At 40.6% G+C, this 17,520-nt stretch overlaps 1 protein-coding gene across 5 annotated transcripts in view; it reads left to right on the top strand.

Annotated features, from left to right (window-relative positions):
• RAPGEF4 (Rap guanine nucleotide exchange factor 4) overlaps positions 1-17,520 on the top strand; it is a 334,333-nt gene that overhangs the window by 219,121 nt on the left and 97,692 nt on the right. For 4 of the 5 annotated variants that reach the window (XM_070358480.1, XM_070358487.1, XM_005887564.3 and 1 more), the window contains 2 exons: positions 16,917-16,970; positions 17,286-17,392. In XM_070358480.1, the coding sequence (XP_070214581.1) occupies positions 16,917-16,970; positions 17,286-17,392 (161 nt within the window). Of the gene's footprint in view, positions 1-8,682; positions 8,736-16,916; positions 16,971-17,285; positions 17,393-17,520 lie in introns of all 5 variants that reach the window. The other variant, XM_070358501.1, reaches the window with a different exon arrangement.

Below are 17,520 nucleotides of genomic sequence, written 5' to 3' on the forward strand. Positions count from 1 at the left end.
AAAATTAGTGCTGTGTTGGACAGATCAGTTCAGTTCAGTTCAGTTGCTCAGTCGTGTCCTACTCTTTGCGACCCCATGAATCGCAGCACACCAGGCCTCCCTGTCCATCACCGACCCCCAGAGTTCACCCAAACTCATGTCCATCGAGTCGGTGATGCCATCCAGCCATCTCATCCTCTATCATCTCCGTCTCCTCCTGCCCCCAATCCCTCCCAGCATCAGGGTCTTTTCCAATGAGTCAACTCTCCACATGAGGTGGCCAAAGTATTGGAGTTTCAACTTTAGCATCAGTCCTTCCAAAGAAATCCCAGGGCTGATCTCCTTTAGAATGGACTGGTTGAATCTCCTTGCAGTCCAAGAGACTCTCAAGAGTCTTCTCCAACACCACAGTTGAAAAGCATCAATTCTTCAGCACTCAGCTTTCTTCACAGTCCAACTCTCACATCCATACATGACCACTGGAAAAACCATAGCCTTGACTAAACAGACCTTTGTTGGTAAAGTAATGTCTCTGCTTTTGAATATGCTATCTAGGTTGGTCATAACTTTCCTTCCGAGGAGTAAATGTCTTTTAATTTCATGGCTGCAATCACCATCTGCAGATATATTAGAGCCCCCAAAAATAAAGTCTGACACTGTTTCCACTGTTTCCCCATCTAGTTCCCATGAAGTGATGGGACTGGATGCCATGATCTTCGTTTTCTGAATGTTGAGCTTTAAGCCAACTTTTTCACTCTCCTCTTTCACTTTCATCAAGAGGCTTTTTAGTTCCTCTTCATTTTCTGCCATAAGGGTGGTGTCATCTGCATATCTGAGGTTATTGATATTTCTCCTGGCAATCTTGATTCCAGCTTATGCTTCTTCCAGCCCAGTGTTTCTCATGATATTCTCTGCATAGAAGTTAAATAAGCAGGGTGACAATATACAGCCTTGACGTACTCCTTTTCCTATTTGGAACCAGTCTGTTGTTCCATGTCCAGTTCTAACTGTTGCTTCCTGACCTGCATATAGGTTTCTCAAGAGGCAGGTCAGGTGGTCTGGTATTCCCATCTCTTTCAGAATTTTCCACAGTTTATTGTGATCCACATAATCAAAGGCTTTGGCATAGTCAATAAAGCAGAAATAGATGTTTTTCTGGAACTCTCTTGCTTTTTCCATGATCCAGTGGATGTTGGCAATTTGATCTCTGGTTCCTCTGCCTTTTCTAAAACCACCTTGAACATCTGGGAGTTCACGGTTCATGTATTGCTGAAGCCTGGCTTGGAGAATTTTGAGCATTACTTTACTAGCATGTGAGATGAGTGCAATTGTGCGGTAGTTTGAGCATTCTTTGGCATTGCCTTTCTTTGGGTTTGGAATGAAAACTGACCTTTTCCAGTCCTGTGGCCACTGCTGAGTTTTCCAAATTTGCTGGCACATTGAGTGCAGCACTTTCACAGCATCATCTTTCAGGATTTGGAATAGCTCAACTGGAATTCCATCACCTCCACTAGCTTTGTTTATAGTGATGCTTTCTAAGGCCCGCTTGACTTCACATTCCAGGATGTCTGGCTCTAGGTGAGTGATCACACCATCATGATTATCTTGGTTGTGAAGATCTTTTTTGTACAGTTGGACAGATAGGCAGTGCTTAATAGGTGGATTAATGATGAGATCATTTCTCTGCTCTTTTTGCCTTAAAATATCTATGATTCTGTGTACCCAAGGTAGCTTTGGGTCATTTTTGACATAATGCTTGTAATTTTTGATAGCTTTCTTCCTAGCTTTCATGAAAAGATAGTCCAGGCTCATGTTATGCATTTCTTATCCCTGGAATCAGCCATTTCTCTTAAGAAGACTTGATTTCAAAATTCAAGATATTCATTGCTACTGGTTGGTCATTATTTCAAAGCTATGTCTTTTTTTCTTCCACAATGAGCATCCTGGGTTTTTAAGAACACAGAGATGATAGAAATAGGGTATCCCATAATTTCTCATCTGGGCTTCCCAGGTGGCGCCAGTGGTAAATAATCCCCCTCCAATGCAGGTAGATGTAAGAGACATGGGTTCCATCCTTGGGTTGGGAAGATCCCCTGGAGGAGGAAATGGCAACCTACTCCAGTATTTTTGCCTGGAGAATCCCATGGACAGAGATGCTGGGCGGGCCACAGTCCACGGGGTCACAGTCAGACACGACTGAAGACTTAGCATGCACACACGTACAGTAGACTCATGCACTGTGCTACATATTTATCAATAAATTACTGTGAAGCAAATTATAGCATAAACATACCATAGCGTACCATGCAGTTACGCAAAAGTGCATGTAGCAACAAAAAAAAGGATGAGGTAGTTTTTTATGTTCTAATATGAAAAGCTCTCTAAGAGATATTAAGTAAGAGAAGCATGGTCAAGCCAATGTACGTACATACCATTTTGAAGTGGGGGGGGAGTAATGGACAGAATATGTGTTGGTATTGGCTTGTATATGCCAATTAGCTTCTTCAGTACAAAAGCTTTTTCGGAAGCACATTATGTAAACCACTTATCTGCCTTTGGAGTGGACCCAGCAGGAGCCCTGTTCCCTGGCTTCCAGGAAAGTGGAGTTTGAACCATAGCTTTTCTGTATTCATCCTATTTTTAAATATTAAATAAATGTTATCTTCCAGAATCCACCATGCCCAAATTGAAATTGGAGATTCTAAAAGGAAATGTGATGGTTTTTATTAGATTTGTATATTAATAAGCACCAATTCACTAAAGTTTCAAGACCTGAACTGTCTCTGAATCTTGTATTCACTGTTTCCCAAAAGTGCTCAACACACTGTTCCCAAATTTGGAATGGGAAAAGAGGCAGTGCTTAATTCTGGACTTTGCTTTTTTATTCAAGTATGGTTGATTTACAATGGTGTGCCAATCTCTGCTGCACAGCAGAGTGACTCAGTTTTACACATATATGAGTGAGTGAGTGAAGTCGCTTAGTTGTGTCCGACTCTTTGTGACCCCGTGAACTGTAGCCTACCAGGCTTCTCTGTCCACGGGATTCTCCAGGCATGAATACTGGAGTGGGTTACCATTTCCTTCTCCAGGGGATCTTCCCGACCCAGGGATCGAACCCAGGTCTCCTGCATTGGAGGCAGAAGCTTTAACCTCTGAGCCACCAGGGAAGCCCTCTTTTTTGATATTCTTTTCCAATATGGTTTATCCCAGGAGATTGGATATTGTTCCCTGTGCCATCAGTAGGACCTTACTGTTTATCCATTCTAAATGTAATAGTTTGCATCTATCGACCCCAAATTCCCAGTCCATCCCTCACCCTACCGCCTGGCAGCCACAAATCTGATCTCTGTTTCTGTTCAGATAGGTTCACTTGTGCTGTGTTTTAAATTCCACATATAAGTTACATGATACTTGTCTTTCTCTTCCTGACTTACTTCACTTAGTATGATAATCTCTAGTTTGATCATGTTGCTGCAAATGGCATTATTTTGTTCTTTTCTGTGGCTGAGAAGTATTCCATTGTGTGTATGTGTGTATGCACATATACACAGCACCTTCTTCATCCATTCATCTATCTATGCCCATCCATTCATCTGTGGGCGCGTAGGTTGCTTCCGTGTTTTGGCTATTATGAACAGTGCTGCTATGGACATACAGGTGCACGTATCTTTTTAAATTATGGTTTCATCAGGTATATTCCCAGGAGTAGGATTGCTGGATCGTATGGTAATTCTATTTTTAGTTTTTTGAGGAACCACCATACTGTTTTCCATAGTGACTGCATCAACTTACATTCTCACCAGCAGTGTAGGAGGGCTCCCTTTTCTCTATACCCTCACCAACATTCATTATTTGTAGACTTTTTAATGATGGCCATTCTGACTGGTATGAGGTGATACCTCAATGTAGTTTTAATTTGCATTTCTCTAGTAATTAGTGATGTTGGGCCTCTTTTCATGTGCTTACCAGCCATCATGTATATATTCTTTGAAGAATGTCTATATAGAACTTCTGCTCATTTTTCGATTGGGTTCATTTTTTTTGGTGTTAAGTTATACGAGCTGCTGGTCCAACTCCGGACTTTGTGGACAGAATTTCTTGTAATGGGAGAAGGGATGAATGATGAGGCCAAGCTTAGATTTCTAAGCAGAGGAGGGAAAGGGGGCTTACTAATCTATCACACAGTTTATAGTTCCATGAAAATTATGCTTGCTGAGGGTAGATATACCACAGTGGACAGTGGCCTCTGTGGAATAATATGGTTAGCTTATTTTGCATCTCTTAGCTCCTATAGCTGAAATGAAAGTTTAATAGTAATATGCTGGTATGACCATGAAGAGAAAATCTGTGCCTAATCAGGCCAATTTATAAGGAAAAAATGAACCACTTTGTGTAAGAACTTTAAGAGAATACTCCAACTGTTAAGAATGGGTGCCTCTCCAAAAAATTAACGTTTGGTTTTGCCACCAAATATCTGGCTTAGGCATGTCTAGTAGATATGTAGGCATGCCTCCTAGGAAGTGAACGCTCAGAAGATCTCATATATTGAAAGAAAGATTAGTATCTAACAGAGGATTTTACCCACCACCAGATGAAATCAGAAGCAATCTTTACTATAGAATAAAGCTTGCTCATCCTACAAACATACCATCTTCCAGCATCGCATTAGGAAGTGCTGGGGAGGAACTTGAACCATTTGCTAGCACCTGCTAGAGAATAGTCCTCCCGGCCCACTCAGCAGAAGCATCTGGGCAGCACTTTTCTTGTCGTGACCTCTTTGTTCCAGTTTTATGGACTCCCCAAGCAGCCTTTAGTACACTTAAATTTCTTCTGCTCTGTAAGCCTGGCCAAATAGTCAGACTCGGAGACTAAACTATAGTGAGACTAAACTATAGACTTCAGTTCAGTTCAGTCGCTCAGTCGTGTCCGACTCTTTGCGACCCCATGAATTGCAGCACACCAGGCCTCCCTGTCCATCACCAACTCCCGGAGTTCACCCAAACTCATGTCCATTGAGTCGGTGATGCCATCCAGCCATCTCATCCTCTGTCATCCCCTTCTCCTCCTGCCCCCAATCCCTCCCAGCATCAGGGTTTTTTCCAATGAGTCAACTCTTCGCATGAGGTGGCCAAAGTATTGGAGTTTCAGCTTTAGCATCAGTCCTTCCAAAGAAATCCCAGGGCTGATCTGCTTTATAATGGACTGGTTGGATCTCCTTGCAGTTCAAGGGGCTCTCAAGAGACTTCAGTTACCACAATTTAAAAAAATATGAACGTGTTTATTTATTTGGCTGGATTGAGGAGTCTCAACTCAGTGATATATACACATGAAAATTATAGTTGAAATAATCCCGTCTCCTAAGTAATCACTCTTAACTGTGTTGAGTTAAATATGTTCTTTCCCACTGGTACTTAGCAACCATAACAACATTCAGTCTTACTCCATAATTTTTTTGTCACTTTAGGCCCTAAAAAATATTACTTCAGTTATTAAGGATTAGTCATGTCCATTTTTAAATTAAGACTTTTTTTTTTAGAGAAGCTTGAGAGTCACAGCAAAATCGAGGGGAAGGCACGGAGGTGTCCCTATACCCTCTGCCCCTGCACGTGCATATCATCCCCTATTAGCATTTCCCACCAGAGGACACTTTTGTTACAACTGATGAACCTACACTGACACATCATGTCACCCAAAGTCCGTAGCTTACATTAATGTTCACCCTGGCTTTGGACGAATGTATAATGACATACATTCATCACTGTGACATCATATGGAGTATTTTCACTGCTCTAAATATCCTCTGTGCTCTGCCTGTTCATCCGTGCACCCAACCCCTAACAGCTACTCATCTTTTCATTGCTTCCTGAGTTTTGCCTAAGTTTTTCCTTAGTTTTGTCCAATCTAATGGACTCATATAGTTTGTAGCCTTTTCAGATTGACCTCTTTCACTTAGAAATATGCATTCCCCCTGTCTTTCCATGGCTGGATAACTTATTTCCTTTTGTGTTGAATAAAGATATACCACAGTTTACTGATACATTCACCTACTGAAGGACATCTTGGTTGCTTCTAAGTTTTGGCAGTTATGAATAAAACTGCTGTACATACTGCATGCAGGGTTTTATGTGGACATACACTTTCAACTTATTTAGGTGAACACCAAGGAGTTTGATAGCTAAATCATATGTGATAAGAGCATGTTTAGTTTTGTAAGGAACTGCCAATCTGTCTTCCAACGTGGCTACAGAATTTTCATTCCCATCAACAATGAATGAGGGTCCCTGTTGCTGTACAAACTTGTCAGCATTTGGGCTTGTCAGTGTTCCGGATTTTGGCCATTCTAATAGGTGTGTGGTGGTATCTTTTTGTTTTAATTTGCATTTCCCTGGTAACATGTGATGGGGAGCATCTTTTCATTTGCTCATTTGCCATCCGTATACCTTCTTTTGGAGAAGGCAATGGCAACCCACTCCAGTACTCTTGCCTGGAAAATCCCATGGACAGAGGAGCCTAGTAGGCTGCAGTCCATGGGGTCGCTAAGAGTCAGACACGACTGAACGACTTCACTTTGACTTTTCACTTTCATGCATTGGAGAAGGAAATGGCAACCCACTCCAGTGTTCTTGCCTGGAGAACCCCAGGGACGGCAGAGCCTGGTGGGCTGCTGTCCATGGGGTCACACAGAGTCGGACACGACTGAAGCGACTTAGCAGCAGCAGCAGCAGCATCATACCTTCTTTGGTGAGGTGTGTGTTAAGGTCTCTGGGCCACTTTTTTTAAACAGCTTGTTTTCTTTTTCAGTGTTGAGAGTTCTTTATATAATTTGGGTGACGGTCTTTTATTATAGGTGTTTTTGGCAAATATTTTCTCCCAGTCTGTGGCTTGTTTTCTCATTCTCTTAACATTGTCTTCACAGAGCAGATTTTTGTTTTAATGAAAGTTCAGTTTATCAGTTATTTCTTTCATGGCTTATGTGCGTTTGGTATTGTATCTTAAAAAGTCATTGCCAGACTTCCAGGTTAGTGAACACATAGAGATTCCAGGACAGTGGTGCACCCGGAGAGGGTATGGAAACTCTTCACCACTTCCCTCATACCTTGCTCTATGTATCTTTCTTGCCTGGCTATTCCTGAGGTATCTCCTTTCATAATAAACTGGTAACCTAGAGATCCCAGGGCATGGTGGGAAGGCAGGCGCTCTGAGACTGGACAGTCTTGGGCTTCAATCCTGTCCCCCTATTCACAGCACTGAGGCTGTGGGCACCCTCCTACTTTCTCACTTTCCTCCATTGTAGGATCCTTGGGTGATCTGTCTAGTATATAAAAATAATCAATAGATGATAGGCACTCTAGATTGGCTGACCCAACCTCAAAAAAAAAGGGTCATTGCCATATTCAAGGCCATGTAGGTATTCTCCTATATTACCTTCTAGGAGTTTTATTTTAGCTTTGTATTTTATGTTAATTTATGTTTATTTGAGTTAATTTTTGTGAAAAATATAGTATCTGTGTCTAGATTCATTTCTTTTTACATGTGGACATCAGTTGTCCTGGCACCATTATTGAAAAGACTATCTTTGCTCCATTGTTTTGTCTTTGCTCCTTTGTCAAAGATCAATTGACTGTATTTATGTAGGTGTATTTCTGGGCTTTCTGTTCTGTTAATCTATAGGGTTGGCAAAAAAGTTTGGGTTTTTCCATGACGTTGTACAGAAAAACCTGAATGAACTTTTTGGCCAACTCAACATTTGTCTTCAGCTAATACCACAGTGTGGTTCCAGTAGCTTTATAGTAAGTCTTACAGCGGAGTAGCATCAGTTCAACTTTGTTCTTCTCCTTCAAAAATGTGTTGGCTATTCTGAGTGTTTTGCTTGTCTACATAAACTGTAGAATAAGTTTGTTAATCTCCACGGTACCTTGCTAGGTCCATTTTTTTGAACTCTTAGCTTTTGGTGGGGTTGACTCTCTGAAGAGGCTGGGCTGGTGGCTCCAGCACTGTTAAGGGGTATGGCCTGCCTTCTCCAATTCCCATCCGCCTTCTGCTCTTCCTTCTCTGAGGTTGGTCTATGGAGGAAGGAGAAGGAAGGAAGATGTCTCTTTAAGTTTTTCTTCCTCTGCTTATGTTACACAATGTATTTTTGCATATTGCCTACTTTTTATTAGTATTATTAATGGAATACTACTCCATAGTTAACATATTAATCACAGTTCATTTGAATTTCCCATCTTACAGTCCCAGAATTTGTGTCACATCTGAGCCTGGCTCTGATGCTTATTTTGTCTCTTCAGACTCTGTTTTTCCTTGACTTCTAGCATGCCTTGTAATTTTTGGTTGAAAGCCAGGCATGATGTATTGGGTAATAGAAACTGAGATAAATAAGCCTTCAGAGTGAGGTTTTATGTTACTCTGGCTAGGAGTTGGGCTGTGTTTAATATTTGCTATAGCTATATAGATTCCAGAATCTTCTGATTCCTTTTTGTCTTCTCTGCTGTGTTAGGGCTTCCCTAAGATCTCCTCCTTAGATAGAGTCTGAATAGAAATGTCTGTCAGCTGTAATCCACTATGTTTATATTGGCATGGTGAGGGGCATTTGTGGGAAGAGCAGTCCTATAATCTTATGGTTAAATCTCAGTCATTTGGTAGGCCTGTGTCCCTGCAATGGGACTTTCACAACTATTTCTTAGCTGCTTTTTCTTCCCTTAGGTGAGACAGGAAGGCTGGAGGAGGCTAGAGACAAAGAAATGCCCTTCCCCCAGGTAGGATAAAACTCTCAAAGTCCTTGGAGAGTAGGCTTGGTTATGTTATATTTATTTGGATATATATCATAATGCTCACTCTTCTCCTCCCCCTGCCAGAGCCATGAGAATTGTCACCATAAGACTCTTGTGGCGTTCCCAGGGTAAAACCCACGAACTTGTGGGGCCCACCTAAGATCACCCCCCAGAAATTTCTCAGTCTCAAACTACTCCACATTCAACTCCAGCAAGTTTCATTAAAATTACCATAATTAAAAGATAAACTGAGGCATAATAAAAATGTTGAGTTTATTTGAGCAAAAATTGATTCAAATCTGGCATCACCAAACTGGAAGTGGTTAGGAGCACTCCAGCAGTGGGAGCTTGAGGCGTAATTTTATAGAGAAAAGGAAGGCAAAATTAGGAAATTACTGATCGGCCATAGTGTAAAGCCTGCTTGGCTATGGTTGGTTGTCCTTGAGTTTCAACCTTAGAACCCGGAAGCAGTTACAGGCTGAGATTTTGATTTGCTTACACAGGCCTCTAGGCATTAGAACCACCTCAGTCTAGTAGCCTCCTGGTTTAGTTTAACACTGTTTAAGTATTCCTACCTATATGTGGCTCCCAATCCAGGCAGACAAATGTCAGCCATGACTGGATTCTCCTATTTTGCCAGATTTCAGGGTGACAGTTTTCTTGACATAGTCAGTTCTCTGATGAGCCTGAGAGAAGTTGTTATTTTCACTTGTTCAGCTTTTTCTTGTAACAGCAGAAGTGACAGTTTTTACAAGTTGAAGTTGGAAATCTACAAGTCAATTTTGAATTAGGAAAAACTTAAAAACAACAACAACCAAAAAACAACAAAACCTGTTGATAGATGCCAAAGAGGTTTATAGATGAATTTTCTGTTGTTTAACAAATGGGAAACTTACAGAGTTATTTCAGAGTGATGACATTGGTATGAGTCTGATTTAGTTCTTTTATTTGTTTTTTAAATTAAATTTATTTATTTTAATAGAGGCTAATTACTTTACAATATTGTATTGGGTTTGCCATACATCAACATGAATCCACCACGGGTGTACACGTGTTCCCAATCCTGATTTAGTTCTTTTAATTTCATCTGCTCAACCAAAAAATGGTACTCATCAATTATTGTGAGACATACATTTCTTTTTTATTTATTTTTAATTGGTCAAAAATTGCTTTACAATTTTGTGTTGGTTTCTGCCGTATGACAATTATATTTAGTCATAATTATATATATATCCCTTCCCTCCTGAGCCTCCCTCTCCTCCCCGCATCCCCCAGCTCTAGGCTCTAGGTCATCAGAGAGCACCAGGCTGGGCTGCTGTGTTATTTAGCAACTTCCCACTAACTATTTCACACATGTGAAAGTGTTCATCGCTCAGTTGTACCCAACTCTTTGTAACCCCATAGACTGTAGCCTGCATGGCTCCTTTGTCCATAGGATTCTCCAGGCAAGAATACTGGAGTGGGTAGCTCTTCCCTTCTCCAGGGGATCTTCTTCACCCAGGGATCAAAGTCAGATCTCCTGCATTGCAGGCAGACTCTTTACCATCTGAGCCACCAGGGAAGCCTGATTTTACACATGAGAGTGTATCCGTGTCAGTGCAGCTTTCTCAGTCTGTCCCATCCTCACCTTCCCCTATTCTGTCTACAAGTCCATTCTTTACTGGGCTCATGAGTACTGCTTTTCTAGATTCCATATATATGTATTAATATATGATACTCGTTTTTCTCTTTCTGACTTACTTTACTCTGTACAAGAGGCTGTAGGTTCATCTGCCTCACTACAACTGACTCAAATTTGTTCCTTTTTATGCCTGAGTAATATTCCATTGTATAAATGTACCACAACTTTTCTATCCATTCATCTGTCAATGGATATCTAGGTTGCTTCCATGTGTTGGCCACTGTAAATATTACTGCAATGAATATTATGGTACATGTCCCTTTTAGAGTTGTGATTTTCTCAGGGTATATGCCCAGTAATGGGATTGCTGGCTCATGTGATATATTTATTCCTAGGTTTGTAAGGAATCTCCATACTGTTTTCCATAATGGCTATTACCATTTACATTCCCACCAACAGAGCAGGAGGGTTTCTTTTTCTCTATGTCCCCTCCAGCTTTTATTATTGTGTGTAGATTTTTTGATGATGGTCGTTCTGATTGGTGTGAGGTGACACCTCATTGTAGTTTTGATTTCCATTTCTCTAATAGTGAATGTGTTGAGCATCTTTTCATATGTTTATTGGCCATCTGTATGTTTTCTTTGAAGAAAAGTCTGTTTAGGTCTTCTGCCTATTTTTTGATTAGATTGTTTTTCTGATATGAGCTTCTTATATATTTTTGAGATTAACCCTTTGTCAGTTGCTTCATTTGCAATTATTTTCTCCCATTCTGAGGGCTGTCTTTTCATCTTGTTTATAATTTCCTTTGCTGTGGAAAAACTTTTAAGTTTTATTAGGTCCCACTTGTTTATTTTTGTTTTTACTTCCATTAATCTAGGAGGTGGATCATAGAGTATCTTGCTGCGATTTAGAGACACAAATTTCTAAGACTTCAGCTGTATTTTTCCACAATGCCAAAATAAAGGACTGTAACTCTTAAAAAGCATATCATTTTCACTAAAAAAAATTAAATATGTTTCTTCTTACTTCCTAAAGATTTTCTCACCTGAACTGAGAAAAGATGAATTTAAAATCCATTTATTCATTGACTCAGATTCTCGATAATTGTTTAACTCATAAAAAGTTCTACTTTCCCCCAAAGATCTAGGGCACATTTAGACCAGGTACTTTATCAGAGTCTGTCCTTTAGCCGAGCACATTGCTCTGCACACAATATGCCTTCATTAAATACGTGAATTGGATGTGGGCTTATATGACTTTTTATTACGCTGGGTTGCCAGAGTTCTGCCATGAGCTTTGTGTCCCAATCTACCTTGTTATTCTTATCTCTTGGCTTAAAATGCTGTGCCTTGCAAAAGGCTTCTATGAGCAAATACTGGAGTAAAAAGAATTACACCCTTTGAAAAGGGCCTGAATATGGTTTTTCATGAGGCCTATTACAGTGCCTTATACCTCATTATGATCTACTGGGGAGTTATTGTGCATCTTGTAATAGAGGCTAAATTCGTATTTTCATCACCTGATTAGTATTTCTGAATTGGCTCTGGTGCCAAAAGGAATATTTTCCCTTACTGCCTCTCCTTTTCAGTAGTAATATAAACATAATAAAAAGCACTAGAATGCATCTCCTCTCCAGAAACAAACAAAAACCAATTACGGTCACTCCTAAGGGAAGTCTTCAGGGGAGAAAGCCAAGAAAAGCAGAGAGAAAGCTGAATACCCCTGCCTTTATCTGTCCTCTCTGCCTAGCTTTTGAGGATCATGTTTTCACAGCCCAATTCAGATTCTTTCATACCCAGGTAGGGAGGAAGAATTTTTGTCCTCAGAACATGATTGATGTATTAAAACGTATGACATTTAATGGGAGAGGGGGTCTGTTTCTTCTAGGGTTCATTTGTGATATACATTTTCTGGCTTTAAATCAAACTATAGAGCAGTCCTGGGAACCAGCCCAGGAAGCATCAGTGAAGGTCCACTCTGTGCTACCCACTGTCCACCTTCCTTGCCTGAGCCCAGCAGGAAGTGTGGCTGGGAAGACATGGAAGAAGAGAGGGTGAGAGAGCTGGAGTGGAACAGGGGGTGGCCCTACGCCCACTCTGTGGTCACAGCAAACACCCTCTGTGGGGGTCCTGGGCTGTTTGTCCTCTAAGCAATACTTTGCCCTCTCTGTGCTCCATTGTGCATCACAAGGAGGCTGAACTCCGCAGGTCCTTGATTTTGCCTTTAGAGTTGGTTTTCTAGCTTTTATCATCTCAACAGGCTCCTTCTTTCTCTCTTCTGTTTAATCATTTATAAAATGAAAATTTTCCCTTATTTCTCTGGTTTATGGTTAAAGGGAGATTGAATGCGGGACAGTCTTGCGCTCGTATGCCTGGTCCTCTAGGAAGGGATGACCCTCAGAGATCCAGCTCCCACCAGACATCTGACTTTGGCTCTAGTAATGCTTCCTCCTCCTTCTGTCCCCAGTCCTGAGGGCTACCTGCTTGGCTAGCATCTCTTCCACCACGTGTGAAGCTAGTTCCTAGGGTTAAATTCCCTCCACGGGAATAGACTGCTCTCCGTTTACCTGCTTGGACTTTGACTGCTACCTGTGTTCCTTATATATTTGTCTCAGACCTAGAAGGGCAGTTCCTAGATGCCAAATGTTTCATTTTCACAAAATTGCTTTTTAAAAAGTCAGTTCAGACCAAGCACGGTACATGATGCTAACGTGTCATTTCAGTAGGACATTGTGAACACTTATTTCTGGAAATACATAAGATTGAGTCTGGTTCCTGACAACCAAGAAGGGCGTAGAAGCATTTTTCTCAGTGAACTTTAATTCAGCAGAATATTATCTCTCCCACAGTGTGAGCCATGATGTCTGTAGGAGGAAAGAGCAGGTGGCATGGGTTCCTACAGCGTAGACACTGCGATAAAACTGACATGGATTCACCTCCCAGCTCTTCCAGGTGTTAGCTGTTTGAGCTCAGGTCCATTTTGTTGCTGGCCTTCGTTCTGTCAATAAAACATTGGTGTAATAAGAAGATAACCCGTGTAAAAGGCTGACACAGGAAATCCTTGATCTTGCTTTTGGGGCTGCTTTTCTTGTTTGGATTCTCACTAATCTCCATATTCCTGCTTCTTTCCCTCTCCTGTTGTTCTTCATCATTTATAAACTGAAATTCCTGTCCTCATTTTGCTAAAGCTCAGCTAAAGTGAGGGCTTCCCAGTGCTATAGAACCCGCCTGCCAATTCAAGTAGATGTAAGAGATTCCAGGTTCCATCCCTGGGTTGGGAATATCCCCTGGAGGAGGGCATGGCAGCCCACTCCAGTATTCATGCCTGGAGAATCCCACGGACAGAGGAGCCTGGCAGGCTACAGTCCACAGGGTCACAAAGTCGGACACTACTGAAGAGACTGAGCGTGAACACAAAAGTGAAATTCTCAAAAATAAAAACTTTACTTGAAAGTGAAGGGAAACTAACAAGGAAACAAGTAAGCAGATACAAAAGCAGAAAAGTCACAGTCACTGTGTAAGGGGCCCCTGAACAGGCATTGGCAATGACTTTGTGCCCCAGGGACCCAGCCTACCTGTCACAAATGCCCCCTACCTCACAGCACACAGCTGCTAGGCACCAACACAGCTCTTAGGACCTAGAGGCTTGGCTAACTGAATACAGAGTCCCTTTCAAAACGAGTTTTTATCTCCCTCCACCACCCAAATAAAACTTTCTCTGCTTTCATGCTGCATTTGTTCCTTGGAGGCTTCATTCAAATAAAGAGACTGTTCCCCTTCTCAAAGCGTCTATTCATTATGTTGCCTCCAAACCTGAAACTTCTGAGCCAGGGAAGGCTCTGAGAATGCTGCCTTTCAACAGATTAAACAGCCTCTTGGTCCTGGAACTGGCACTAAGATTAGCGTGCTAAAAGGAAATCTTGTGTATATTTTGCCCCGTTAGAAGTTGCAAATCAAAGGAACAATATTGGTTGAAGTCCGATGTTTCCCCAGCTTTGGTAGTAGTTTCTTTTCAGAGTTCCAGGAAAGCAAAAAGGGAACTGTCCAACCAAATAGATTACCTAGGGACTACTTGCTAGCATTTTAAGTGTAGTCATTGCTATAGAAACAAAAAGATGCAGTCTTCAAATAATGTTTCATAGTGCCTACCAAAGAATAAACACTCATCATTAACTCTCGAGCATGGGCATCTTCTTGACCTCTGGCTCAGCCAGCCTCTCAAAGACCACTGCAAAGGAAAAATAGATATTTTTTTCCCCCATAGAAAAGAAGCTTATCCTCTTCCTGTCTACTCTAGACCACATGTACCTGCACTTCTCTTTCAAGACAGGAAGAAGAAATGGGTTTCTGCTGTTATTTTCAAGAAAAACCAGAGGCTTCTACAGTTTGGGTTTATAACCAGGCACATATAACCTAGACAGAAGCCAACCTATGTAATGTAAAGAGACAAGATACATGAATACTGGAAACTCAAGGCTCAGAAATAATCAAGAGTTTTGATTGCACACATTGTCAGGGCCCTCATACATGCTGGTCTCCCACTTTTGAACATGTTTCCAGGTGATTTGGCATCACAGAATTCTCTCCTGTCTTTTTTGAGGAGGTGGTACAAACACAGGACTCAGAGCTCATGGTCCCTTTCCTATGAAAGGTCTTCCATAAAAGACTGTGGGCTATGTCAGAACAAAGTCGGGCTCTGTTCAAAACTGCTGTTGAATTGGACCAGATTTACATTCCTTGGTCTATGCTGGTTGCAAACAGAATGCTGCTAAAATCCTATAACATTGTTTGACAATTGTGCTCTAGTGATTTCAAGAGGGAAAAGATGTCTACTAGATGCCAGCAAGGTGATGAAAATGTTTAAATTCACTGCAATTTCATTCTAAACAAATCTTTCTCATCTATGGTTTTCTTAAAACATAGGATTCTTTTCCCTTTTTTTCTTAATTCTATTATAATATTAAAAGCAGCAACTCATCTGAAATTTACTGTTGATAAAAAAGGTATATGTTTATACATGCATGACGTGAATACATTTATGTACATATTTTAAATTAATATTGATTTTTATTTTCCCCATTGATTATATTTTTTAATTGGGACAAAAGAAAACCCTACTAATTTATTTTCAGTGTAATGGCTTCTATTTGCAAAAAGTAAGGGTTATTAGTGTAAAGTATAATAATCTGTTATTTTTCTGTGGCTGCTGTAACAAATTGCCACAAGCTTAAAAAAACAGAAATGAATAACGTTATGGCGCTATAGTTTAGAAGTCTGAAATTAGTCTCTGGGCTAAAATCAGACCCATTCCTTCTGAAGCCTCCAGAGGAGCTCATGATTATATGTTGTTGTTTTGCCTTTTCCATGTTCCAGAGGCTGCCCTCGTTCCTTGGCCCTTGGCCCATGTCCACCTCCACCATCAGAGCCAGCAAAATCAGGCAGAGTCTACTCCCACTGTTATCTCTCTGGTTCTAACTTTTCTGCCTCCCTTGTCCATCTTTTAAGGACCTTACAATTACATTGAACCTACCTAGAACCATCAGGATAATCTTCTTATTTTGAGCCTTAACTTAATTACATCCACAGAGTCCCTTTTGCCATGTAATCGAATATATTCATAGGTTCTGAGGATAAGGACATGAACATCTGTGAGGGCTATTATTCTGCCCACAACAATCTCGTATGTAAATCTGCTGTCTTCTCTTACCTTTTGGAAGTAGCATAAACAGCATTGTATTGATGGTTCTACCAGTCTTTGATGGAATGTGTCTTTCTCCTCTGTTTGGAAACGCCATTACCAGATATTTCAGAAAAACAGAGCAAAGAAGATTAAGTAGGACTAGGGGACTCAGCTGTGTAGCTGTATAGCAAGTCATTTCCCTGGAATTTCAATTCAGCACCTTCAGCTGAAGAATGGATAATTATAAGCGCTTTCTCTAAATCCTAGAGCAGTTCTGACAGTCACAGAACCTGAAAACTTTGTATACCACTTTGTAAATGGAAGAGATGGTAGCCTAGCTGCCCCAGTGGGTTCAGGGAATGTGAGTGTGTTAAACCATCAAGAAGCATCATTTAAAAAATTAAAACTTGCTAAAAATACAGATTTCAGGAAAAGAATCTTAACTGCATGAGAGAGGATGAAATCACTCATTTCCATTCTTAAACAATCCTTTCTCTCTATCCTCTGAGATAGATCATTTTAATCTCTTTTCATGTTTACCTTGTTTTGCTTTTTCTTCTGCCCTGATGTTTGTTATGCTTTGAGTAGATATTGATTCCCTTCTCATTAAGCCTACAAACATCTAATCATTCCTGTTTGGTTTTTTCATTTTTAATAATTTATATTTAAATTTTGGCAAATAGAGTGGTCTAACCTTGCCCTTTGAATGCCTGTGCATTCAAGTTCTTTAGGCAGGTTTTATCTCTTGTTTTTTTAATTCTATTTTGAGTTTTATAAAAATAGATGTTTCTTATTATCCCCAACCCATAATTTTCTTTAGTGAACTTTTGTTTAATTTTCTTTTGCTTTAACATTTTATTTTTCAGACACCTCTCATTGAACCTCACGTTCCTCTTCGTCCTGCTAACACCATTACCAAGGTAATGGGATGTAGGTGGGTTGATGAGCCGTCAGAGCTAGTTTCTTAAGTAACTATGAGAAGTGGTCCATATGTCAGAGCAGCACATCAGGAAACTGCAAATACACTTTCTAGAAACAATACATATCAGTGTGTCTTGGTTCTCAGTATAAAACAGTGACATGTCACACAAGTGAACAATGCATATGTATGAATGAACTGTATTTTTTAAGCACAGAGTCAGATTGAAAAGTGATTTAAAGATTTATCTGGTTTGTTTTCCATCTATAATCTCTCCTCCTTATTTTCCCCCTCCTCTCACTTGATGAAAATTCAGGTTCCTTCAGAGAAGATCCTCAGGGCTGGAAAAATTTTACGAAACGCCATTCTCTCTCGAGCACCTCACATGATAAGAGATAGAAAATACCACCTAAAGACATACAGGTATGTGTGATATAAATTGTGAAATTACAACAAACTTGTGTTTCCCTGTTTTCCATCTACAGGCAGCATGTTTTATAATCCTCCAGGGTCTAGAATTTCTGAGCTTGCCTTGGATCCTCACTTAACTC

The sequence above is a fragment of the Bos mutus genome, chromosome 2 (genome assembly GCF_027580195.1).
Source record: "Bos mutus isolate GX-2022 chromosome 2, NWIPB_WYAK_1.1, whole genome shotgun sequence".
NCBI lineage: Eukaryota > Metazoa > Chordata > Mammalia > Artiodactyla > Bovidae > Bos > Bos mutus.